This window comes from Mastigoproctus giganteus, chromosome 4, assembly GCF_048544385.1.
Source record: "Mastigoproctus giganteus isolate SK-2022 chromosome 4, ASM4854438v1, whole genome shotgun sequence".
In the NCBI taxonomy this organism is placed as follows: Eukaryota; Metazoa; Arthropoda; class Arachnida; order Uropygi; family Thelyphonidae; genus Mastigoproctus; species Mastigoproctus giganteus.
The window spans coordinates 241,267,828-241,295,345 of NC_143578.1; the positions used below are offsets into that span (position 1 = coordinate 241,267,828).

At 37.3% G+C, this 27,518-nt stretch overlaps 1 protein-coding gene across 1 annotated transcript in view; it reads right to left on the reverse strand.

The window, feature by feature from the left end:
- The window catches only part of LOC150087564 (signal peptide peptidase), a 153,391-nt gene that overhangs the window by 78,484 nt on the left and 47,389 nt on the right, over positions 1-27,518 (reverse strand). The window contains exons 4-6 of the mRNA XM_090371252.1: positions 19,284-19,378; positions 12,457-12,542; positions 125-250 (exon numbers count right to left, since the gene is read on the reverse strand). Coding sequence (XP_090227378.1) covers positions 125-250; positions 12,457-12,542; positions 19,284-19,378 — 307 coding nt within the window. The remainder of the gene's footprint in view (positions 1-124; positions 251-12,456; positions 12,543-19,283; positions 19,379-27,518) is intronic.

Below are 27,518 nucleotides of genomic sequence, written 5' to 3' on the forward strand. Positions count from 1 at the left end.
ATGTATTTGAGTATACAATCTAATATATAATATTATAAATGTATCTCAAACTTGCTTAACCTGAGAAATATTTTATTTTCTTATATAATCAGCACCTAATCAGCTTCTAAATACAAAAACTTACCCAACATATGTCATATATAAAGAGTCCACCTAGCAGAATACAGCCAGTAATAATGTTGTTCAGATGCAACAGTTCAACTCCATTGATGGCAAAAGCCAAACCTAAGAGATTATTTGCTACCCAATGCTGTAAATAGAGATTGGGGCAGGGATAAGAAAACTGGATTAAGACAAGCATAAATGCATAAAAATAAGAGTTAAATTTTTTATTATTTTTTTTTAGTATCTTTCCCTACAATTCTGACATTTCAAAAACGTTTTCAATGAACTATTCCAAGTTTACTACCAAAAAAAGTAACCATTATGAAAAGAAAATTGTTGCATGTCATAAGTTAAAAAGGCATTAATTTCACGGTAGCACTTCTGATCTCAAGTAGTAATTAAATATGTGGAAATAATCTTAATATGAAATTTATTTTTTTCTATTTTTAAATAAATTTGATATGGTGCTACAAACAAAGCCTTTAGAACCATATCAGCTTGTGTGTCACATTTGCTGATCTGCAATAAGAGCAAATTTATATTCAGGTAACCCTCATATAACACTGTAGTTAGGTTCCTATAAAATGTCGTGTCGCACAAAACCATGTTACACGGGATTAAGAAAAAGTACAAAAGGGGGGGGGATAATCACTGCTGATAATCAGATCAAGAGTATTACTCCTTCTGGTTACCTCTCGAACATGTAGCTGTAGAAAACAATCATCCAATAAATCCACAAAAGTCTTGCTAGTGTGCGAGTGACCAACTCACAAGTTCCAGTCAATATCTGGAAAGTTCAAATCCCCCATTATAAGACATTCTGATTTACCGGTCCATTTCTCTGAACAATTGCTCATTATACTCATCAGATTCATTAGGCCTATAACACACACCTACTCTTGTTTTTCCTTTCCCAGTGCTTATGTCACACCAAACAGACTCAACATTGCACTGTCCTCGAACATCAACTGCATGCACTTCCTTAGATTTTGTGTGTTTCTTAACTAACAATATAACCCCCTCTCCCTTCCTGTCCTGTCTATCCTTCCTATACACATTGTACTCCCCAAATTTCAATTCTGCACTGCTTATATCTGTGTAGCACCATGTCTCTGATATCCCAACAAGTTTATTGTTAACTATACTCCTAGCATTGATGTACATGCAAGTATACATGCACCTGTTCCTACTCTTAGTTATCCTAACACAGCCCATGTATTTACTTGTTCCACTATGACTCCCAGCATTCCTGGAAATCTCCATTACCTTGCTTTCCAGGATGCTGCTTTCCAGAATTCTAATAGAAGCAGTGCAAAAATCACTTTTGCTTCTGCCTGCAGCCACTGTTAACCTTTTAATCTATGTATCCCCCAAGCTAGCAGTTTTCTGACTCACCTAACACAGCCTCAATAGCATCAGCAAATATTTTTGCACCCTTTCTATTTAAGTGTACCACATTCCTGTAGAAGCAGTGTCTCCTGTCAACCAGCACAGAGCAGGATGAAAAAAATTCTACCCCTTGAGCTTTGCACAATCTCTCCAGGGCTGAATTGATCGACAAAGCTCTCATCATATACTCCCTCGTATTGTGTCTGGGCAGAATTGCAGACACTTTCTTTTTTTTTTTTTTTTTTTTTTTTTGATTTGGTAGTTGTTGGCGCATCGGCTTCTGTGGCCATATTGCACCTCCCAAGGTTTTTGCAGTACTTTGATCCAAGCCCGAGGCGGGAATCGAACCCGCGACCTTTGGGTTGCCGGGCAGGTACTTTACCCACTCGGCTAGCCCGGTCGGCCGCAGACACTTTCACATTCAACCCTAACTCATGACTTTTTTTTTCAACATTAACCTGTATTTGTAGAGTAAATCTGCAGATCTCTTACTCTTAATGTCATTAGTTCCAACCTGTACAACAATATCCCTTTTTGTGCCCTTAAAAGATGATATCTGCTCTACAACGTCAACTTTTGACCCTGGCAGACATACCCCTGATTCTGTTCCACCTATCAAAACATGTCCAAATTCCTAAAAATAGATTGCAACACACAAATTCATGCATACAGGAAAAAACTAAAGCATGTTATTTCTGAAAGATGGAATGTGCATGTCAATATCACAAAAGTATAGGATAGCATTTATTAGAAGTCAAACATGGTACATGAAACCAACTTTATAGATCCCATATAAGACGGCACCCAAAATATGGAAAGCATTCTAATGCATGCCAAACAAACAAAATGAAGAGACAGTGTGATGACAGCATGGATTCATTTTAATATTATATGCATGAATCCATATTTTGCAGCCTTTTCAGAAATGCAGATATGTTTTTCTGATCTTATTTGCATCGGCAAGAGTTACACACTTCAGTAATGTGATTACTGAAGAATGTTACTTCAGTAACATTTTTCTCATTACTAAAATGTAACTATATGTAAATACAGGTAACCCAAAAAAAAAAAAAAAAACGTGGTAGTTAGATTCCTATGAAATCTCGTGTAGTGCAAAACAGTGTTATAAGGAACTAAGAATCAGTACAAAAGGGGGGGGGGGGGGGGTTACATTACAAAATGCTCACAAAAACACACCATTTTTTTACGACTATGGAAAGTTAATTTTTATTAAAAATAGTAATAACTGAACAAATGTCTTACAAACTGTGATACATATGTCGGATAATATACGTTGGTTTAATTTTTTTCCTCTTCATTGCTGCTAAGCACAATCAAATTAAAATTTTCTCTGTTGCAGAATATCCTCACCTTCTGAATGTTCTTCTGCAGCATCTAGTTTTGTGTATCCTCTACTCACTTTAAAATATCAGTAATCTGAGTTTGTTTGCTTTTGCTTGATAGGCCTTTGCAAATTTTATGGTATGGAGTTAAGCATTTTTGTAGCTCCCCTTTGAACTTTGTGCTCCTTTCAGTAGAAGGAACTGCATTGAAAAAATAAGATTCTAATTGCTTGACTAAGTTTATACCTTCCTGTATGCTTTTTAGTTTAAAATTTGGAACTTCAGAATTTTAATCTGCGCTATCATCCTCTGAATTGATTTGGAACCTCCAATGCCATTTCCACCAAATCCACTATCCACTTCACTAGCCTCTTTTTCTTCCAGTAATTCTTGAACATCTCCAGTAGTCATATCATCTAAACTCCCCCTCCCACCCCCCACCGACTTAGCAAATTCTACTGTCGCACCGATTCCATTTTCTGCCATTTCATCTATATTTCCCCGAATGAACTGACTCTGGTCATACATTTTTCAAACATGCAATTAATGTTGGCAGTTTTACTTCTTTGAGCAATAAAGCTATGATTCTGATACAGTCCACAATTGAAAAATGTTTCCATGACTCCATCACTTCAACAGGTTTGGAATCAATTTTTTTTCCAAAATCCATTGTAACGATTTTCTGATGTAATGAGTTTTAAAGGCAGATATAACATCTTGATCTAATGGCAGAATTAAAGAAGTTGTATTAATTGGTAGGAACATTACTTCAACATTTGGATGGCCTGGCGTGTTACCCAATAGTAACAAATCTTCCAAATCTAGATTTTTCTGCTTTAAATAGTTTTTCACAGATGGCACAAAAATAAATTGGCATTTACCCATGCTTTTTTATTTGTTTTCCAGTATACTGGTAGTGCATTTTTATTTACACTTTTCATTGCAAAAGGATTAGACAATTTATAAACTAGCACAGGTTTTATCACAATCTCCTAATGCATTACTGCACATAAGGGCTTAATGTCCAAGTTTGCAGATGATACGAAGGTTGGCAGGATTGTTAATGACACTAATGACAGTACGCTGTTGCAACAGGATCTAGAAAAGTTGAGCAGATGGGCTGAGAGGTGGTAAATGAAGTTTAACATTGACAAATGTAAAGTACTAAATATGGGAAGCAGTAACACCAGAGTATCAACTCTGTGGTACTACACTGACAGTGGTAGAGAATGAAAAGGACCTGGGGGTAATTGTGCAGGCATATATGAAGTTTTCTGAGCAGTGCAGACAGTCTGCAAGAGTAGCTCATGGTGTCTTGTCAATGATATACAGGAATTTTTCTAGAAGGGATAAGGAGGTGATAATCCCCTTGTATAAGGCAATGGTCAGGCCACACCTTGAGTACTGTATACAGGTCTGGAGGCCTCATTTTAAGAAGGATGTAGAGCTGTTGGAATGAGTACAGAGAAGGGCAACAAGATTAGTGAATGGAACAAAAGGTTGCTCTTACGAAGAAAGGCTTAAGTTTTGCAAATTACAGTGTCTGGAGACTAGACACCTGCGAAGTGATCTGATTGAGGTGTATAAAGCCTTGAATGGTTTGAGCATGTTCAATGCTGATGGGATTCTTCCTCTTGCTCAGAATTATCGCCTGAGAGGGCATAAATTCAAATTGAGGAAAGAGTTGTAGGATAGATATGCGGAAGTTTGCCTTTAGCCAGGGGGTTGTTGATTGATGGAACGAACTTCCATCAATCAACCACTCGCTGTCATAGAAGTTGATAGCTTAAATAGATTCAAGGCAGAACTTGACAAATATTTGGAGTGAGTGGATGGGCGAAATAAGGGTTTTTTTTTTTTTTTTTTTTTTGGCTGATACTATATAAGCTTGCTTTCTTGCATCATGTGCCTTTGATATGCTGAAAACGTGGTGGAGTTTTCTCTTTTTTTAAAATAAACAGAAGTTGGACATTTTTCCACCAAAGACCTGTCTCATCGGCATTCAAAACTTGATGTGTGTATCCACACTCTTCAATCATTTTTTGAAATTCCTCTGCATACGTCTTGGCAGCTTCATTATCAGCTGGTGCACTTTCTCTTTGAATTCTTATGTTATGTAATGAGAAGTGTGTTCGAAATTGCTCAAATTAACCTTTATTGGCCACAAAACAAACTCTGGGTTAACAAAAGATTCTCCATTTTCTTTTAAATGGTTATAAATTAATAGAGACTTGTTTAATTACATATACATTGCTGTCTAACGGGATCTGTTTTTTACTGCTATCATCAATACAAAAACTGACTGCTTTTTCCACTTTCTCAATTATTGGTGCTTGGGAACTATCATATTTGCAGAAATGAAAGTTCCTGCAGCAAAAGCAATTCTAATTTTCTGTTAATTTTTCTTTATGGTATGGATTGTTGCTTTGTCTAAATTTAAGATTTTTTTTTGCATAATGACTAGCAAGTCAATAGCAGGGATTCACAAAAAAGAATAGAAATGCTGAAAAATTACATCCAACAAAATAGCAGGGTTCCCCCCCCCCCCAAACAAAAGCTCAAAAATACCGTTTAATGTGCGGTTTGCCACAATTCTCTCTGTTAGAGCAAAACTGCATTGTGTGAGGACTGCCACAATTTATCAAGTGTTAGAGCGAAACAGTGTTGTTTGAAGTACCATTTTATACAGGGGTTGTACCTGTACTTTATTCTGATGTTAAAGATAAATTTAAGTATTTTAGTTAAAGGAGTAAGTTTCCCTAGTGAGTTATTTCTAATTTTTCAGCACCATAAAAATGTTCAAATCTACCAGTGAATACACACCGATGAGCCAAAACATTGACCAGCAAGTCATTTTGCAAATCGAAGCAATGAAAGGTGAACTGTGGCAAGTGTGCAAGTCAGGACACTGTATAAAAGACACCTGATACTGAGCTCCATTAATCAGTGTTACTCTTGTTCTTCAGAAGGGAAAGGCACCGGACTTAAGCGAGTTTGACAAAGGTCAAATTGTAATTGCCAGACGACTGGGTTAGAGCATATCCAAAACGTCACGGCTGGTGGGATGCTCACAGTCAGCCATGGTTAGTACCTACCGAAAATAGTCCGAGGAGGGAAAACTCACGAATAGCCTGTGAGGTATTGGACGACCACGGCTCATCAATGCTCGAGGTGAGCGAAGGCTCTCCCGGATGGTATGTGGCAACAGAAGGGCGACTGTGGCACAACTCGCTGGTAATTGGAATTCTGGTGACGGGAGTAATGTGTCACAACACACAGTACATCGAATCCTGCTGAAAATGGGGCTGTATAGCTGGAGGCCGTTCCGAGTGCCCATGCTAACCACGGTTCACTGCCGACAGCGCCTACAACAGGCATGCGAGCATCGAAACTGGACCCTGAGTGATTGGAAGAAGGTTGTCTGGTCCAATGAATCATGTTTCTTGTTGCACCTTGTGGATGGCTAGGTATGTGTGCGTCGTTTACCTGGAGAAGTGATGGCGCCTGGATGCACCATGGGACAAAAACAAGCTGGTGGCAGCGGTGTCATGCTTTGAGCAATGTTCTGCTGGGATACCCTGGGTCTAGTCATCCATGTGCCGGGCACTCCGATGTCTACCACCTACCTAAACATCATTGCTGACCAGGTACACCCTTTCATGGCAATGGTCTTCCCCTCTGGCTGACCAGGTACACCCTTTCATGGCAATGGTCTTCCCCTCTGGCAGTGCCATCTTTCAGCAGGATAATGCGCCACGCCACACTGCCTGGATTGTTTGAGACTAGTTTGCAAAACACGAGGAAGACTTCCAGGTATTGCCCTGGCCTCTGAATTTCCCCAGACATCAATCCCATCGAGCATCTGTGGTTTGTGTTGGAACAGCAACTCCGATCTGCTGCATCTCAACCACAGCCCTTACAGGAGTTAAAGGAACTGCTGGTTATGTGTTGCTACCAGATACCACAAGATACATTTAGAAATCTTGTAGCGTCCATGCCTTGCCGGGTACAAGCTGTTTTGGCTGCACGTAGAGGACCAATATCATATCAGGTAGGTGGTCATAATGTTTTGGCTCATCAGTGTACATCTTAAGATATTAATACAACTGTTGTAAATAACAACATGGTAACAATTTCCCTGTGCAGATAAATACAACTAAACCTGATGTAGGTCAAAGACATTGTAAACTAAATAATATTTAAAGGTTTTTAATACTTTACCTATAACTAAATGACATTCTTTTAGCAATATATCACTACATAGGGAACTTTGTTACATAATTAGATACCAATCAGAAAAAAGCAATAGTAATTTCTCAGAGTAGTTTTAAAAGATAACTAATGAAGCAATTGTCACTTCAAGATGCCTCCACCATAAATTTCTGGTATATCAACCAGCCAACCAAGTCTATGTATCTGTATTTTAATACAGATGTATTTAAACATCTATGCTTAAATACAAGGGCCAATAAAATTTTTAAAAAATGGACAATACCTTGTGCATAAAGACTTGTCTAGAATTCTGCACATATATTATTATAGATTAATATTAATTACATTAATCACATCCAATTGTTCAAGGTTAATTCTGTAATCACAGCTTATGTATCAGAAATAGAAAACATGTATCAGAAATTATGTGGATACCAGCAAAAGAGTAAATGGGATGCACAGTTATCCGGTGTCTATACATGTATTCAAAGCATATATGCTAAAATATGACAGATAAATGCATGACAGATTCAAATATAGACAAGTTAGGATATGGTTTCCTGTGGGGAGACTATGGAAAATTCTGCTAGATAGAAATACAGAACTACAGGTTCTCACATTTCTATTATTTTATTAGAATTTCAGCAGACTTTCGAACACTTTCTGCCTATCAGCTTTCATCAATTTTCACAGTTCCTCTTTGACCTTCAAGGTAAATGAGAAATTGTGCTAATATGCCTGAGAGTATGAAGAAATTTGTGATACAGAAATTTCCTGGACTGTTTTATAGAAATGCCTTTGTTACGGAAGACAAGTAAGACTTGCGGGGAATGTATCTGTGGGGTATGCCAAACAAATTATTTATAAGGATACATAAAATCATCAAACAATAATCTAACAGTTACACAAAATCACCACTTCACTCAGTACTGCTGCCTTCAGCTGAAGTAAATCACAATAATAAACTTAATCATGTATGTATGTATTGTATTAATTACTCCAAATTGACTGATAGCCAAACTGACTCATTATGTATTTTATATAATTTAGAAAAACAAGAAGTCACCTTCCTTCTCTCTCTCTCTCTTTCTTTTTAAGTTACAGAGTGATCCCAGAAATCACTTTAATTTCAATATCAATCAGTTGTCCATTCATTCATATCATAACACATTTAAGGAATATTGGAAAGCTACAGCAATGACACCCACAGTTTGTGTTTAAACTGCTGTAATTGCAACTAACAGTTTCAAATACTGCAGTTTTTTTTTTTTTTTTTTTTTAAATTAAGCTTAGAATGCAATGCTCAAGAAAGTATCATAAAAATAAGTAATATGCTATAAATTTTCATAATGTAAATGACGCTTCATTATTCAACTGGAACATTGTACTATCTTTCTACAGCAGATGGTTTATGCAACTTACTACCAGCACTGGGTTTTTAAAATCAAGAATTTTCAAAAATTTGGCAAGAGTTAAATTCCTATGTTAATGAATTTACAACCTTGTAGTGCATTTAATATTAACAGACCACAAAAATTTTGTGTTATCTATTATTTTGCAATAATGCCATAGTTACAATAACTGATACTATTCCTGCAAAAAATGTTTTCCTGGAATTTTTATGGTAAGAAACTACAAAATTACTAATCCTCTGAACAGTTCCATTCATAAAACTTAATGCTGATGTATTCAGATTTGGAACAGAATGAGGGACCTCTAACTTGAAGTGCACTCTAACCTACACCATTTAACAACTGCAAATAAGCAACTGCATTCATAACTTTTAAGTAGAAAAGTAGAGTGTACTGTAGTACCTAATTCTGGTCCAACAACAGAATTTCAAAGATGAATTCAGAAATGTCACCATACTAGTTTTGCAATTAGTACTTATCACTGAAAAAAAAAAAAAAAAATGCAAGAAAGCAAGCACATACAGCATAAGCAAATGAAAAAAAAAAAAAAAACATGCACCCACCTCACTAATCAGTTGTTTAATCCTTCTTTAGATTTTTCTAACTACTTACTTTCCCAATATCAGACAGAAATTTTTTCAAATTATCAATTGCTCTTCTTGGCTGAAAGCAGACTTTTGTACATCTATCCTGCAACCACCCTGTTTTTTTTTTTTTTTTTTTGTTTTGTTTTCAAATTTAAATTCATGTCCCCTTTACGACAAAGAAAGAGTAAGGATGCCATCAGCAATTAGTTTAATTAACGTCTTATAAACAAACACTTACACACTTCAATTAGGTCTTCTTGCAGGTGAATAGTTTCCAGATGCTGCAATTTACAGAACATAAGTCTTCCTTATAAGAATACTGCATTATACTCCTGACTAATCTTATTGCTTTTCTTTTCCCCCCATTCCAAGAGATCCACATCCTTTCTAACATGAGGCTTCCAAATATGTATGAAGTACTTAAAATGTGGCTGAACCATTGTCATATATAACAGGATATATCACCTCTTTTCCCCCTGCTAGCAAAATTTCTGTACATCAAACTTTCCTAGCAGCACATCTGCACTGTTTAGAGAATTTCATGCCAGACTATACAATCACTCCTAGATCTTTTTTCATTCTCCACTACCTTGAGTATGGTACCACCCAATCAGTATGTTATTCTGGGATTATTGTTACCTAAATGAAGCACCCTGCCCTTATCAATGTATACCACAACAGCCACTTTTCATACATCCACTTAATTTATTCAGATCTTGTTGGAGCAGTCTATTCTGATTACTGTCACTACCTACTCTGCGATCTTGGTGTCATTAGTAAACTTCGACATTAAACTTCATATGCCTCATCAATATTCCAAAATGGAAACTATGTACTGCATTAATAACCCCTGCCTATTGCCACTCAACCTCACTTTATCCACAGCAGTAAGTTACTGCTGTGGATAAAGTGAGATAACAATTTACCCTAATTGTTACCTGCTCCAATTTATACAGTAGTCTTCCATGTGGAATAGCATTAAGAGCTTTACTGAAATCTAAGTATATAACGGCCAAAATTATTTTTTGTTTTGCATCTGGACCCTTTGTAACTATGTCACAGTAGCTGATCAGATTAGTCAAATAAGATCTCCCATTAACACTTTCACTGATGACTTTTCCGGCAGCCTTTTTGATTTGGGATTAAGTTAATCTAGATTGAAAAGGGCAGAGACATTTTTGGGATTTCTTCTCATTATGAATGAATTAATCAGCCTCTAGTGAATGGTGTGCCACAAAAATATCTGATTTTTTTTCTGTCAAACTGGAAGAAAAAGTTCTAAAAGTAGGTTGGTTCCCCTCCAAGTGGATTAAAAATCCAAAGCTGCAATATGCATGAGGAAGCAGTGAACATGTTAACAAATCCATGTTCTGATTATCATATAATTGCATTTCTGCAAAAGATGATCCTACATTACTTACTTAATCACTGACTCCATTATTTTCACTGGAACAGAAGTCTCCTTTATGACCTTTGGAAACAGGAGAAACATTGTGCATATCTTCAATCTATAGGGACCACTCCTGAATCCAAAGATGCTCTTATAATTACAGCTAAGGCTTGCTGTAATTATAAGAGCTTGTTATTTTTTTTCAACATAACTGGATAGCTACTGCCAGTCCAAGATGCCTTATTTACTTCAACCATCGCCTTTACTTTCCTCTAAATTATTACAAAATCATTCAACTTCCAGTAGAATTAGGTACACTTCTTTTGAATAGTGTCAAACTACCTCCCGCCAACAGAACTGTAAAGGATTACACAAGGTAGATGTTCATGGTGAGCAAAGGGTGCAGCACACTGTATGGGCTCAATGATAGGTAAGTGTGTGACAGTTCACATCACAATGTGGTGTGAATGCAAGAACAGTATTCCAAATGACAACATTCAGCACACTCAGACATATGGGGTTCCACAGCAGATGACCCAAGAAACACCCGCTCCTTACTGTTAATCATCATCAACAGCAAATGCTGTGGTGTTGACAACATGCTGGTTGGACACTGGAGGACTGGAAATTAGTGTGCTGGTTGGATGAGTCCAAATACCTGGTACAACACGACAACAGATGCCTTTGTGTGTGGCACAATGAGTCCATGGACTCATTGTGTATGGTGCCCACAATTCAGGCAGGTAGCAATTGTTGCTTAATATGGGGCATGTTTTGCTGGCAAGAACTAGGATCCCTGGTGTGTATGGACCAACATTTCACTGGTGAGGTCTACCAGAAAAATTAGATGTGTGCACCCACCACATTTTTTTCCAGACAGAAACGGACATTTTTTCCTGGACAGGATCTTCCAAGTCAATAATGTGCCATGTCATTAGACTTGCATTATGCAGGAGTGGTTTGAGGAACACAGTGATTCGTCTCTCGATTGGCCTCCAAGTTTTATCTGACCTCATTCCAATTGCACACCAGTAGGATGTTTTGGAACAGGAAATGAAGCATATGGACATGCAACTATCATCTACTCCAAATGCTGTGGAGAGCCTTGCAGACAGCATGGCTGCAATCACTATGGATGTCTTCAGACATCTAGCAGAGTTAATACTTAGGCGAATAGCTGCTGTTATCAATGCAAATGGTGACCAAACATGGTATGTTGCATATCTTATTTGCACATGCATATCTACAAATAAACTTTATTTATGGGTAAACTAATAACGTGTGCTTTAGCCTTTACAACAGTCCAGTCTATGGGGGACACTCTCCATCAGTTTTTTGTAAATATCCTCTGATATTTTCTGTCACTTGGCCTTCAAAGTGGCAATCAGTTCAGCTCTGTTTTTCAGGAAATCTTTCCTCACATACATCTGACAATCCAATTCACCACAGAGGTTCATTATAGGATTGAGAACAGGGCTCTGAGCTGTCCAGTCTAACTTTTCAATGTTTGTGTCCTCAAACCAGTCTCACAACACAATCAGTAGGACATGGAAAGATTTTGCTTGATACAGGTATGGACCTTCCCTGACAAACTGCCACAATGTAGGTAATGCATCATTGTACAGAGAGTCTAGGTAAACCTTAGCATTCAGGTTTGTCCAAAACAACTAATGGTTTCAGGCTGAACGATAAAAAATAGTCCCAGATCAACACGCTGCCTACGCCAAACTGTATTGTTGGAACAATAAAAGTTTGGCAAGTAGCTTTCTCTGGGCATCTACCACACTCAGGCTGGTAGATGGTGTACCATACTCACCACTCCAAACCAGAGCTCTCCACTGGATGTAGCAGATCTGGATGATGACTGAATTACCTGACAGCAAATAAATAAGGTTTCCCTGTATATATTTAATTATATCTAGTGGGTTTTTTTTTTTTTTTTAATTCACAATATAATTTTCAATCATTTCATATGATTATATACTAGAATAAAACTTCTATACAATTATCTTACTTACTTTTTGGCATAAATACCACAGCCCTGCCAGGATACATATTCCAAAGCAAATCATGTCTTTGTGATTAAACTCATAGTTAATTACCTCTGGAAAGCAAATGAAAATTTTAAATAGGCAAATCAATAGGGAAAAAATTAAACTGAAAGATTTTATATACACCACCTTTTTTGAACCACCCTTGTATAATATATCAAGATGGTTTAAAAAAACCAGCAAAAGCTAAATAAAAATTCTATATTCAAATCTGCAGTAAGAAACCTCGATATTTTTTGAATCCTCCTCTTACAGTACACGTCTTCCAACACAAAAATAAAACTTGATTCCAACAGGAAAAAAAATTCTTTGGTTGAATACTTTCTTTGAATTGTATAAAAAATTGAACCACTTAGAACCAAGTCAAGGGAGAATAAAGATGGTATGACAATACTTCAAAAACGCAGATTTTGAACAGTGCCAGCAATTCAAGAGGAACACTTTGGATGGACAATGTTTTATTGTAAACCAACCTGCTTTGAGGTCAATACAATATGTTTAGTTTGGATTATAGGCTTCATATAGCTCAAGTATATGTTGGCAATGTCTCTTTCTTCATATAACTCTCTAAAATAACTATCTTTAACTCAAAATACAGTTAGTATCATCTTTTCTGCACACCTTGGAATTTCTATGGTTTTGGAAAGCTGGAATGACATCACTCTTTATTGACTTACGTTCAAGAAGAAAGTAATGTTTCCATGACTCATCAACTACTGCTTCAAAAAATTGAGACAACAGTTTCAAACACTGAGACAGAAACCCAGAGCATGCATATCAACTTGTTGTTTCAGATCACCTGATTAACTCCCATCAAGTAGTCACAAAGGAACTACATGCAAAAAATAATTTTAACATCATATAATTAGATTTCAGTAAAGCTTTCAATATTGTTTTCAACATGAATGACTAATGCATCCTCTGAGCAGTGCAGAGAAGCTATCAGCTTTCTAATGGCATGCAGGAATTTTGCCAACAGTGACAAAGAAGTAATTATCAGTAAGGTAATGGGTAAGCCGCAACTTTAATATAACACAGGTTCGGAAGCCTTATTTTAGGAAAATGCAGATCTCTTAAAATGAGTGCAAAGTAAAACAACAATGGATTAAAGGATTAGAGGAGAGCACAAAAGGATACTTTTAACCAAAGACTTGGATTCTGTAAAGTTCAGTGTCCAAACTCTAGGCATTAAGAAAACCTGACTGAAGTGTTAAATGGGTTCAGAAAACTAAGTGCTAATAGCACCTCTACTCTTCTCGCTGACACATACACAATGGAATACAAATTTAAATTGGAAAAGGATGATTCCAAGATAGATGTGCAGAATGGCACCTCTATCTTGGAACACTTGGTCCATAAATCCAGCTGAAATCTGAATTTATAAACCACACTGAATGTAATCAGCAGCAAAATGATCCTAATCCATCTGCTAGCGAAGAAACAATAGAAAGGCGTGAACCCTCCCCACTACTCTTCCTGATTTTCCATTTTTCAATAGATCAACCAGTTAGTAAGCTTTCTTCCTTTGTTATATAAAGATGACTGGAATATATAAATAGTCTACCAAATATGGTCTGCTGTTTGAAATCAGGTGACCTATTTATAAAAATGACAAATCACCAACATTCAGAGCTACGTCTAAAAACCATGGCGTTTGGTGGGGATTTCCCCTAAGGTCGCTCCGCATGTCACTTTAATTACATCAAAATGGGTAATTGTGGAATGGGAACCTTCTAAACAGCTTTGAAGAAGAAATTGTACAAGAATTACAAAAATAAAATGTCATACAAACCAAAGAATTTTTATTAAAAAGAATGGAATACTGCAACCTGCACTATAATACTTTCAGTACTCTGACTCCAGCAACAGCAGTTAAAGCAAAATACCTGAACTGCCAGGTAAAGCCATATATCCCCAATCCTATAAGAAGCTTCAAGTGTCCAATGTATGGCCATTCCCAGGCAGTATGCAGAGGGATAGTTGTTTGTGTTTATCTCAAAATAACATTCTAAGAATGAATGCAATCCACAATGCCCAAACTGCAAAGCAGACTACCCCCTGCTATTTCCAGAGAATGCAACATATGGAATGGGGGGGGGGGGTTAAAACAAAGAAAAGCAAACTCAGAAATATAAAAATTAAGGCTAAAAACTAAATACCTTTATCCCCCCCCAAAGAAAATGTGCTGCAAGAACAGTACAGAGATCAAAAGTAAGTGGAACACAAACTAACATCTTGTTCCTTCTTCCCCCACAAATAAAGCATCTTGATAGCAGACACTTCTTTCTCAAATGAAACAAAAAGCTGACCAAGGAAATAATGTACCCATTATGATTTCACCGGATGCTGAAGACTCAACACCAAACAAGCAATACAAAAACCACCAAAATGCCAACTCGATGGAAATTGATGAAAAAGAGCAAGATGAAACAATATCCTTGAATTTCATGCAACAGATAATATGGACACTGGTGGTTTATCCACTTCTAAAAAAGAAAAAGTCAAAAAGATTGGCACAAACAGACAAAAAACTTTGTAAATCATCCAAATCAGCTAAGCCCAAACATGCATACAATCCTTCGGTTGAATTGTCTTGGTCTCCAAAGTAACATTAACAATAAGCCAGTTGCATATTTATTGGAAAACCAAGGTTTACATAAATGACAAGATTTTAGGATGGAACACAGAATAAAGGATTTCATTCCTACAAGAATAATTTCATAAACATGATCTGAGTAAATATTGTATTGGGATCACAAGATTTAAGTCATCTAAACGAGAGAGAGAGAGAGAGAGAGAGAGAGAGAGAGAGAGAGAGAGAGAGAGAGAGAGAGAGAGAGAGAGAGAGAGAGAGAGACTCCATTGAAGAAGAGACCTCTACCAAGTTGTGATCTAAGGTGCCTAGAGGGCCACTAACACTGACTACATACTTTTAAAGGTTGTTGGTGAGGAAAAGATCAAGGGTGCAGGGTGTGTGATTTAGATTTTCTGGTAGGTAAATGAACAAGCTGGTAAAGTCATTAGTTATTGGCAAAAGCTTTCACATCAACCACAGGGGTTAGAAACGTTAAAATCACCAAGAAAAACTCATTGTTAGGAAAGTAAGACTGGAGGAAGTAAAGATTCAAAGAAAGTCAGTCAAAGAATTTTGAGTGATTAGTACAGTTTGGAGAATGACAGAAGAAACAGATGAATTTGACAGACTATGCAGAGAAAGAGATTTTAAGACACAGGTGATCAAAATGAGGAGTTTCCAAATTAGAAAGTCCCTGACAAGGAGGAAAAACAATGTATGTATTTATAAGTACCATCTTTAAAGCTAATGGAACTGTAGAATAAAAAATTAGGGTAACTGAGATGAGTAATGGCTGAAGCAGCAATAACAGATTCTCTCAGAAAAAGTAAGTTGGGCTTGGAAGATTGTAGGTGAAATGGGCACCACTGAGGTTATAACTGAAACCATGTATGAAGAGCATTTGAAAAGTTCGTCACTTGAGTATAAAAGAGTAGTGGTACAGTGTTAAAAATTTCTATACTTAATGTATAACACTTCAAATAGTAACTCACCAAGTTTCATTCAGTTTCAATAACATCTTTTTTTTTTTTATATCACAAGTCCTGAAGTCAACAAAGTTCTGTGAATGAGGAAAGATGGACAAAATCAGTCACCGTGCAGTCACCCAATATTTGGAGGGGGAGGGACGAATGTCAAAAGTAATTCATGAGGATATAGTAACAACAATGGGGAGGGGGAATACCCCATCCTATTCCATGATTAAGAAGTGGGCAGCAGAATTTAAACAAGGAAGGGAAAACCTGGAAGATGACACATGCTGTGGAAAATCTGCAACATACATCAATCCAGATGTTGACAGTCTGTATGATTTGATGATGAATGGTTGACAAGTGACAGTTTGGTATATTACAAGCATCTTGGGCATCTCATCTGAATGAGTAGACTACATAATAAAGGGGTTCTCGATATGAAAAAGGTGTCACTATGATGGGGTGACAGTAGATCAAAAATGCTGAAGAGTTGTCTAGTCAATCGAACATTTGCATCATTTTCAAGCAAATTCATTCAGCAAATTTCCTTGCAAGCTGCCCATGGACGAGATGTGGGTCTATCACTTCCAGCCAGAGAGTAAGGAGCAGTCCAAACAGTGGAAACAACTCTTCTCCCCTCCAAAGAAACCAAGTTGATTCCTTCTGCTAGCAAGGCAATGGCATCCATTTTTTCGAATGCTGGTGGCGTGTTAATACCGGATTACCTTCAAAACTGCCGGACAGTCAGAGAGGGCATATTACACAGACCCTGTTGTGAGGCGGCATACAATAGCCTTAGATGCTGATGCGCCATAAAACTCGTAATAACCAACCAACCAACCTCGTGAGGTATTCGCATGTGAAAACATCCAAAGCAAATGGTGAAGAAAATGCAGCAAAGGAAGCCTGTTCTACCAAGACAATGCATCTGCTCACAAGTCTGTCAACTGCATTGGCTGGGTGTGGCTTTGAAACCTTTGACCATCCTCCATATTAATCAAATCTAGCACCCATCAGACTTGCACTAATTTCCAAATTTGAAAAAATAACTGGCTGGCATCCATTTTCCCACTGAAAGCGGTAATGAATCCCCCATATCATTGCTTTAGTGGATGCATTCCTGGAGCCCCAAGAGAAAACTTTCTTTGCAGCTGGAATATGTACAGCAGCATCGGTGGAAAAGTGTCTTGATCTCAGAGGGGACTATGTTGAAAGGCAACATGTCACCAGACTCTCCATATTCAGGCCACAAACTTTTCAAATGCCCCTTGTATATTTGAAAATGAATGAGGAAGATTTTGGCATTAGATCTTTATGCAGATAAGGTCGTTTGGAGATAAGATTGTTTGAAGATTATATGCCAAATCTGTTTTCTGATTAAGGAAGGAGCTGATCTTTTAAGTTCAGCCATTTTAGAAAACAATGCTCATCTTCAAAGAGGAGTTAGTGTTGCAGAGGCAGCAGATAGCCTGATTTCTAACAAATACAACATTTGCATGGTGTTTATATTTCTGTGAGATCCCCAGATGTGACAAAAAGTAGATTATGCACTGCTACCCATATTAGTTAGCTGAATCTATGATAAATGGACTACAAGTTGGCATGAAAGTTAAGTTTGTGATCAAAAATTATCCTTAGATACATATATATAGCATGAATAATGGCAATGTGCTGAGGGATGGATGGATGGCTGCATTTGTGAAAGTTTTCTTGAGAGAGTAAACTGTCACTGCCAACTTGGTAAAATCAATGGTTACTGAGTATTGTGCAGGGTAATTAGCATAGCTGGCACATTATATTTATTTTTCCAGTCATTACAAGTTGGTAATCATCTGAAAATTGATGGTTATTCACTCTATAAATGGTTCACTGTGATCTCCTATTGTGTGTGTATGCATGCACACGGGGGAACATGTGAAATCTGCAGTGTTTGCAGTTTGGTTCAGAGTGCTGTAGAAACAGAGATGCCTAACAAATACAACAATGCAGGATCGTTAATATAAATATAAATTTCAGCAAGGGCACCAAATATCTGTGACATGAAGTAGATTTTTCTTTTCCTTGGCCTGCATCTGATGCTGCAGGAGAGGGCAATTCAGGAAGGGAAGGAGGAACCACAGAGAATTCCGACTGTCCAGTTAGGCAAGAGCCAATCAGACATCCACTGACATGAATTTTTCTGCTGCTAAATTCCTAACAAAGAGAAAATACCTCTCATGACAAATCACAGCCAATAAGCCACCCTCAGTTTCTTCTTATGGCTGGTAACATGTAACAAGAAATCTCCTAAGTATATGGCTCTATTAAATCCTAGATGCAGAACAGGAACCAATTAGAATTCACAGTCTGTTGCAGTTGCTATATGATTTAAACTCACATAAACCAATACATTCCTTGTTTTTCTTCACTAGTTTTAAGCCCTTTTGAAGATACTGTGACAACTGTAATAATATGCTTATTTCCCCCACCAACTTTATCACTCTGTTAATCCTTGTTTATAATTATTGTATTATTAATTATTCTTACATCTCTACAAACCTCTTTGTGAAGTACTATAGTTAGTGTTGTGTTGCTATAAGCCTTAACCTTCTTGTAAAAAAAAACAAAAAAACAGGGGCAGCAGTCTACTTTTATTTTAAAGCATTTAAAAATGTTCTTATTTATACTTCACGGCAGTAGCTCTTAGAAGAAATGAAACAATTCCCTGGAAGGACGTTTCATTTCTATCATTCTATACCAAAAGTAAACAGTCAAGATTTAAAACCCCAAAATAAATAACTTTGTATTCCCAAAAAAGGAACACTAATAATAAAAATAAATTAAAACCATTTTGGATGCAAACTGGACAATTAATTTTCTGCTAATAACAATCAACTGACAGCTCACGAGAAATTGGCTTGTCCTATCCAAAGCAGACAGTTTGGAAAATTCCCCCCTCAGCAGATGCAGAATAAGTTTACTTACTTGGCACATTATGCCACTAATACTAAACAAAACTAGTGTGAAAAGTGGAATTGCATCCATCCAGTTTTTCTGTCCATTAGGGTAGATGCCCTAATAGACAGAACATAAAGTACATAATACAACAAACTTCACACACTTATTCTGAAATTTTTTCAAATTAAAAACTGACAGTAATGTTAAAATGAAGACTAGTTATTCATCAAGAAAAGGTAAGCCTTGAAATTAGAAAAATATTGACTGGAAATATTCCACGGAATTTCATTAATCTGAAAAATAAGTTCTACCTTCTCTCTGTTCTCCTTTGGTTTTAGTAAACAGCATATGATAACCTGCTGTACTTGAAAGGAAACTATCTGGAATAAGTCTGTTCACAACTGGACTACAAAATAAATAAATAAAATAAAATAAATACATTGAAAAGGACAATATTTTTCATACACATTAATATCAAAAACAACACTAAAACTCTTCTCCTACCCTCCCCCCCCCCTAAAAAACACTTAATGACAGAAAGAAAAATCACTGAAACAATTTCTTAATCTACAGCTCTAACTGGTTTCACAGTCCAGCTTTCTCCTAAAATATGCACATACAAATAGTGAATAAAATTTCTGAAAGCAAGTCCAATTTTGGATGTGCTTTGACAGTAAATTTTCACAACATTTTTACATATACATGCAATTAATTTCATAACATCGCATTCCTTTACATCATTATATAACAGAAGCTTGTGTGTGTGTGTGCACGCATGCATGTGTATGTGTACATATACACTGCCCTACCATTAATATCCAGACACCCCTCCACGGATGGGGAAACAGGTCCTATGCATGCATGAATCACATCACAGAACCTGCTATAAATATGCATACTGGGCTTCGAACAGAAAATTGCAAAAGTGAACATGCAAGATGACACGTTCAACACAATTAACAGACTTCCAACATGGAATGATAGTAGGATGCCACATAAGCAAGTGTTCTGTACGAGACATCATGTGCAAATGGAAGAGGAATGGGACTGAATCTGCCAAAAAATGGCCTGGTAAACCCCGAAAACTAACAGAACAGAGAAAGAGAATTCTGCAAAGACTACCCTACCAGTCTGATGATCATAATTTGCCATTGTCTCAAGTCACACAAACCCTCTAAGAGAGTATTGGGACTAATGTCAGCACTAGTACAATATGAAGGACACTCCGTGATATTGGTTACAATGGTCGTACAGCTGTTCACAAGCCACTGATCACCTCAACAAATACTAGATGCCGATTAACTAGATGCTGAGCAGTGCAGATAGGCTGCCAGGGCAGGTAGGAGTCTTGTCAATGATATATAGGAATTTTGCTAGCAGGGACAGGGATTTGATTATCCCATTGTACAAGGCAATGGTCAGGCCACATCTAGAGTACTGTGTACAGCTCTGAAGGCCTCATTTTAGGAAGGATGTAGAGTTGCTAGAACGAGTACAAAGAAAGGCAACAAGATTGGTGAGGGGAACAAAGGGGTACTCTTACCAAGAAAATTTTTTTTTTTTTTTTTGGTAGTTGTTGGCGCATCGGCTTCTGTGACCATAATGCACCTCCCAAGGTTTTTGCAGTACTTTGATCCAAGCCCGAGGAGGGATTCGAACCCGCGACCTTTGGGTTGCCAGGCAGGCACTTTACCCACCCGGCTAGCCCGGTCGGCCAAGAAAGTTCTGCAAATTGCAGCACCTGGAGAGTAAGGCACCTGCAAGGTGATCTGACTGAGGTGTATAAGGCCTTGAATGGATTGAGCAAGCAGAATGCTGATGGGATTCTTCCTCTTGCTCAGATTAAGGGACAGATTAAATTGAGGAAAGACAGTTGTAGAATAGATGTGCAGAAATTTGCCTTTAGCCAGCGGGTGGTTGATTGGTGGAACAGACTTCCATCTTTTGTTGTGGAAATTAATAGCTTAAATAAATTTAAGGCTGAGTTGGACAGGCATTTAGAACGAATGGAGGGGTGAAATGGGAGTTTTTTTTTTTTTGGCTGATGCCGTATAAGCTTGCATTCTTGCATTGTATGTCTCTACTAATGCTAACATGGTGTAAGGAGCACGAATCCTGGACTGTAGAGCAGTGGAAAATAGTCCTATGGACAGACGAGTTGAGGTTCGTACTCTACCATTCTGATGAGCATTCCTGGTATGGCAAATGCCACGGGAACAGTCCTTCCTGATTATATCCTCCTTACAATGAAGTTTGGTGGAGGCAGTGTCATGGTATGGGGTTCCTTTCATGATTGGTTTGGGCTTATTAGTTGTTATCAACAAAACCATGAATGCTGCACAATACCAGGACATCCTGGACAATTATGCACTTCCAACATTATGGCAATACTTTGGGAAAGGCCCATACCTGTATCAGCAAGACAATGTGCCATGCCATACTGCTCAGGTCATAACAGAGTGGTTTGAGGACATAGGTGTGGAAAAGTTGGATTAGCCAGCCCAGAGTACTGATCTGAACCCTATCAAGCATCTTTGGGATATATTGAATCGTCGGGTATGTGCATGTCGAGATCGCCCAAAGAACAAGGCCGAGTGGAGGAATATATCACCTGACATTTATAAAAATGTTGGTTGAGAGTATGCCATGAAGACTGAAGGCCGCCATAAAAGCACAAAGTTTCAGCATAAAATATTAAATGATACAATAAAAGCTCTTTTTTTGTCTAAAGGCAGGTGTCCGGATATTAATGGTAGTGCAGTGTATATCATGAAGGAAAAAAATTAACAGTATAAACCAGGAGTGGCCTACTTAATTTGTGATGTGATCTACTTTTTTCCTTCAAAATGTAGCCGCAATCTATCATCTCAAAAATTGCATTGCACAAGGTGCACAAATCGAGGGATGACTGTATATTTAAAATTCGTCGTGATCGACCGAAATTAAATCTGCGATCGACTGGTTGGCCACCCCTGGTATAAACCAATAACTGTAAATTCTAATAGATTCCTGAATATCAGTGACGTTGTCAATGATATATAAGAATTTTAGCAGTGGGGTAAGGAGGCAATTATCTTGTTGTATAAGGCAATAGTTAGGTCACATTTTTAGTGCTACAAACAGGTCTCAAAGCCTCATTTTAGGAAGGATGTGGATCTGTTGAAATGGATAAAAGAAAAGTGAAGAGATTAGTCAGGAAGAAAAATAAGGTACTCTTAGTAAGAAAGAGCTCCAGTTTTGCCAAATTGCAGCAGATCTGATTGAGATGTTCAATACTTTTAATGAATTGATAAGCTAAGTGCTGATAGCATCCTTCTCTTGCTTGGACAAGACACATGAGAGGGCATAAATTTAAACTGAGCAAGGATTGGTGTAGGATAGCTGTGGAAATTTATTTAACACTAGATTGAACGTTTACATCTGGTGTTTTGGAAGACTGTTGTTTGAATACACTTAAGGAAGAATTAGACAAATTATTAAAGGGGTTGGAAGAGTGTTTTTTTTTATTAATGCTGTATAAGAACCTATACAGCATCATTTGCCACCTAATACTAAATACAAGGCACTGCACCACTAGAGTACTAGTAAATCCTAATGTGGTACAAAAACTCAGTGGTAACACACTAAAGATGGTGGAAAATGAAAAAGACCTAGAAGTAATTGAACAGTTACAACATGAAGTTCTCTGAACGATGCAGAGAGGCTGTTAAAACAGTTTGTGGTTCTATCAATGATATACATGAACAAAGAGGTGGTTATTCCACTATATAAGGAAATGATTAGACCAAATCTTGAGCACTGTGCCTATGAATCTGGAAGCTGCATTTCAGGAAGGATATGGATCTGTTGGTATAAGTGCAAAGAAGACCAATAAGATTAGTCAGGAGCACAAAGGAATTTTCTTTTATCAAAACAGACTTCAGTTCTGCAAATTTCAGCATCTGAAAAGGGACCTGATTGAAGGTTTTAGGTTTTAAATGAACTGAGTAAACTAAATACTAATGGCACTCTTAGTGTTTCTCCAATGATGAACCTAAGACATTTAAATTGAGAATAGATGCAGTAAAATTTGTTTTCATCCAGGATGTAAATGATTATTGGAAAATTTTCCATCTGTGATGTGGAAGTGGGCAGTTTAGTATTGGCATTAATAGTGGAAAATGATGCAAGGAAGCAAATCGCACAGCATCAGTCAAAAAAAAAAAAATCCCACATTCCGGTCAATCCTCTAATAATTTGTCTAATTTATTAAAAACCACATCCAGATCACAAGATGGAAGTTTGTTTCAAAATCAACTACCCTTTAGATGAAAGTAAATTTCCACACATACATTCTGCAAACATCCTTCCTCAATTTAAATTTATGACCCCTTATGTGTGCGTGTTGTATAGGTAAGAGTAAGGAAGCCATCAACATTTAGCTTACTCCATTCAAAGTTAAAAATCAATTAGATCTCCATGCAGTTGCTTGATTTCAGATATTGCAATTTGCAAAGCTTTTTTAGTAAGAAAGGAAGGATGTAGAGCTGCTTGAATGAGTACAGAGAACAGCAACAAGATTGGTGAGGGGAACAAAGGGATGCTCTTACCAAGGAAGGCTTAAGTTCCGCAAATTGTGGTGTCTGAAGACTAGGCACCTCTGAGGTGATCTCATTGAGGAGTATAAGGCCTTAAATGGTTTGAGCGAGCTTAATACTGATGGGATTCTTCCTCTTGCCCAGATTAATCACCTGAGGCGATATACATTCAAACTGAGGAAAGACAGTCATAGAATAGATGTGTCGAAATTTGCCTTTGGCCAGCTGTCTTATTACAACCTGTCTGCACTGTTTGGAGAACTTCATATCTTACCACACAATTATCCTCGTGTCTTTTTTATTATCTGCAACCTTGAGTGAATAACCACACAGTTGGTATGTTATTCTTCTGAGATGATTGCTATCCATATGCAATACGATGCATTTGTCAATGTTGCCGCTTCTCAGCCCATCTGCCTAATTTTTCTAAGTCTTCTTGCAGTAGTATACTTGATTACTCCCACTACCATCCTGCCAATCTTTTTATCATTTGCAAAGAGACATTATACTTAATTTTATCAATATCATTAATAAATATTGGAAACAAAAATAAGCTCAGCACAAATACCTAAATTTCATGGATAGTTAGAATCCTGGGGAAATCCACTAATATTAGTTCAAGAAGATTAGTGCTGAAAGACATTGTTAATTAGCTTCACACCACATGCACATACAATGAAATGGTCTAGGCAAAAATTTACAGAATTTTTAAATAATTCTGGTTTTAACGAGTTTTCCAGGTTTGGTTTTTTTTTTTTTTTTGCAAATTTAAAAAGATGGTGGTTGTTGTGCTTGGATTTTTCTGGTGTAAAGGATACTTAGGCCATATTGCACCTATCACAGTAGTTAATACTAATTTTATTGGCTTCTATGGAAGCAGTTAGAAACTGTTATATAAACCTATTCATTTCAGAAAGAAGAAAAATTCTAAACGGTTTGAATTTTCGCCTATGATATGGCTAAGTGACAATTCCTGTAAGTTTGAGAGAGAAGTAAATGAAATTAGATGGGAATTGTTAAACAAGGTGCATTCCAGGAGTATGTGTTTTATTGTGAGTGGCCTGTGGCAATGTGAACACTGTGGAGGGTCATTACCTGATAACAGGAATAGATGGGTCAAACGAGTGTGGCCTATTTGGGCTCTGGCCAGGACAACCTCTTCTTGTCTGTTTGTGCGGAAATTGGAGGCCATAATTGCGGTACAGGTTTAATTTCAAGGAGTTTGTTATGAACATGCATTTGCCACTGAAGTGTCCATCGTTCCTTACATATATGCATTTTGTAATCACTGAATGGGACCAGAAAATTCATTTGGGATGTGCTGGATGGAGGCTTGGCAGCATCATCTACAATTTCGTTTCCTAGTATTCCAGTATGGCCTGGGATCCAGCAGAAGACAACCTTTTGCCAATGATCGCAGAAATTAATCAACTCTGATCTGATTAGCTGTAGTAATGGATGAGTAGGTGGGGAAATCTTTTGCATTGCTAATAGGGCACTTTGCAAGTCTGTGTAGATTATGCTCTTTTCGATTGAGAGATGGAAAATGTTTTCCAAAGCAAGCTTTATGGCATACAGTTCAGTTCAGTGGTGTAACTACTGCATTCTGTCAGAAGTGATACAGAAGTGATAGTGTCATGGAATACCACTGCAGCACCTGATCCACTCTTGGACTTTGATCCATCAGTATATATTTTAGTGAAGTCAGGATAATGTTGTAAATGTGCAATGCTGGATGTTAATACCCATTGAAAGAGTGTTTCCCCCATTGGTGGAAATAACTGTCACAACACGGCATGATGACAGACTATGGAGGAACGTGATCTACAGGTTCTTGGTGGACTTTGAGTTGTATATTCCAGTTTTCTGCTAGTTCCATTAACCTAATACCTGCAGGCCTAGTTGCTTGTGGTTTGTTTCTATAAAAGGTCATGAGTAGTGAATCATTAACTATTGACCAATTAGGATGGGTCGACTGGCTTTGGATCTTGGTTGCGTAGTTCAGTAATAACATCTTTCTTCTGATGTTTAGAGGAGCTTCATAAGCTTCTACATAGAGACTTTGCACTGGAGATGTTCTGAACGCAGAATATCTCCAGTGTTCTGTTCTGAACCTAGAGCTATTCTTAGAGCTGAATGTTGAATAGGGTTGAGGCGAGATAAAGCACTTTCCCTAGCAGAATCGAAGACAGGTGCGCCATAATCCAGACGAGATCTAATTATGGATCTATGTAAGTGAAGCAAGGTGTAACGATCTGCTCCCCAGGCTGTTGCTGACAAGACTGAGTATGTTAATTTTTTTTTGGCAAGCTGTCCAGAGATGTTCAATTTGTTTTTGATAGTTTAACTTACTGTCAAAAATTAAGCCAAGCAGACAAATACTATTTGCTATTGGAATAGGATGGTTATCTAATTGGAGCTCAGGATCAGGATGCATTTTTCGTGTGGTACAGAAGTGAATGGCAGTAGATTTCTGGCTGGATAGTGGTCTGTAACCTTTTTTGTCATCCAAATTTGGATCTGATTTATTGATATCTGCAAATGTCTCTCAATATAGTTCATATTTTGAGTGTGGCAGGAGATTGTGGGATGAGTTCAGTTAGGTGATTAACTGTTTTTGGGATGAGTTCAATTAGGTGATTAATTCTAAATGCGAATAGAGTGGTGCTGAGAACGGACCCTTGAGGGATTCCTTCTTCCTGGACAAAGTTTTTAGAGAGAGTTCCCTGATAACGAACTTGAAAGGATCTTTGTTGTAGGAAATTTTGGATGAAATATGGCAAATTTCCTCTCAGGCCAAGAGAATGTAGATCTTTTAAAATGCCATGTGGTGTCAAAGACTTTCTCAATATCCAGACAGACCATAAGGAGATGCTCCTTTCTGATGAATGCATTTCTGATATTTGCTTCGGCTTTGATCATAAGGTCCAATGATGATCGATTTTTTTCTGAATCCAAATTGATTGTTATTGATTAAATTTTGGGACTCAAGATACCAATCAGACGGCGGTGAATAATTTTTTCGAGGGTTTTGCTCAGACAGCTGGCAAGTGAAATTGGTCTGTAGTTATGAGGAGTAGAATAGTTTTTACCAGGTTTTGGGATAGCCAGAATGTAGGAATGACGCCAGGAGCTTGGGAATGAGTGAAGATTCGATTGAAGAAGAACAGCAGTGATGAGTGTGACTTTGGATCTAAATTGAGCATTATATAAAATATCCCATCAGGGCCAGCAGCACTGTTCCTTGTGTTGGTAAGAGCATGTTGCAGTTCAACCATGGTAAATGGTTGATTATATGTTAGTGGACATATGTCAAAGAAATTCAGTTTGGATTTTTCAGTTACACCTTTAATTTTTTGAAATGGTTGGTCATAAGCAGTTGAGGAGGAAATGGTTGGTCATAAGCAGTTGAGGAGGAAAACTGAGAAAATACACATCCTAGTGCATTTGCTATTTCTGCAGGGGTAGAATTCCTGTCTATTCCAGTTAATTAGTGGAGTAGACGTTGGAGGAATTTTGCTATTTAACAATTTTATCTTATTCAAGATCAGTCTGATGTCTGTATTTTTATTAACTGAGGAAGCAAATTTAATCCAAGATCTTTTTTTGCTTTTCTTCTGATATAACAGGCTCTTGTTCTAAGTCGCTTATAATTAATAAGATTGGAAGTGGTTGGATGTTTGTGGAATTGATTCCAAGCTTTGTTTTTCTATTTTTTTGCATTGTTGCACTCTTCGTTCCACCAATAATTTAATTTTCACCTTTTCCTGACTTGGTATTGTGGAATTGCAGCGGTTGCAGCTGGTAGAATTTTTTATGTTTGTTATATGTTCAGTAACATGGTTGATAGAAGAGCACTGTATGATATGGTTGTCGAATGAGACAAGAGTGCTGTATTTTATCCAGTCAGCCTTTGGAAATTTCCATTTTACTGGATTATCTGTTAGTAACGAACAGGAAGTTTGAACT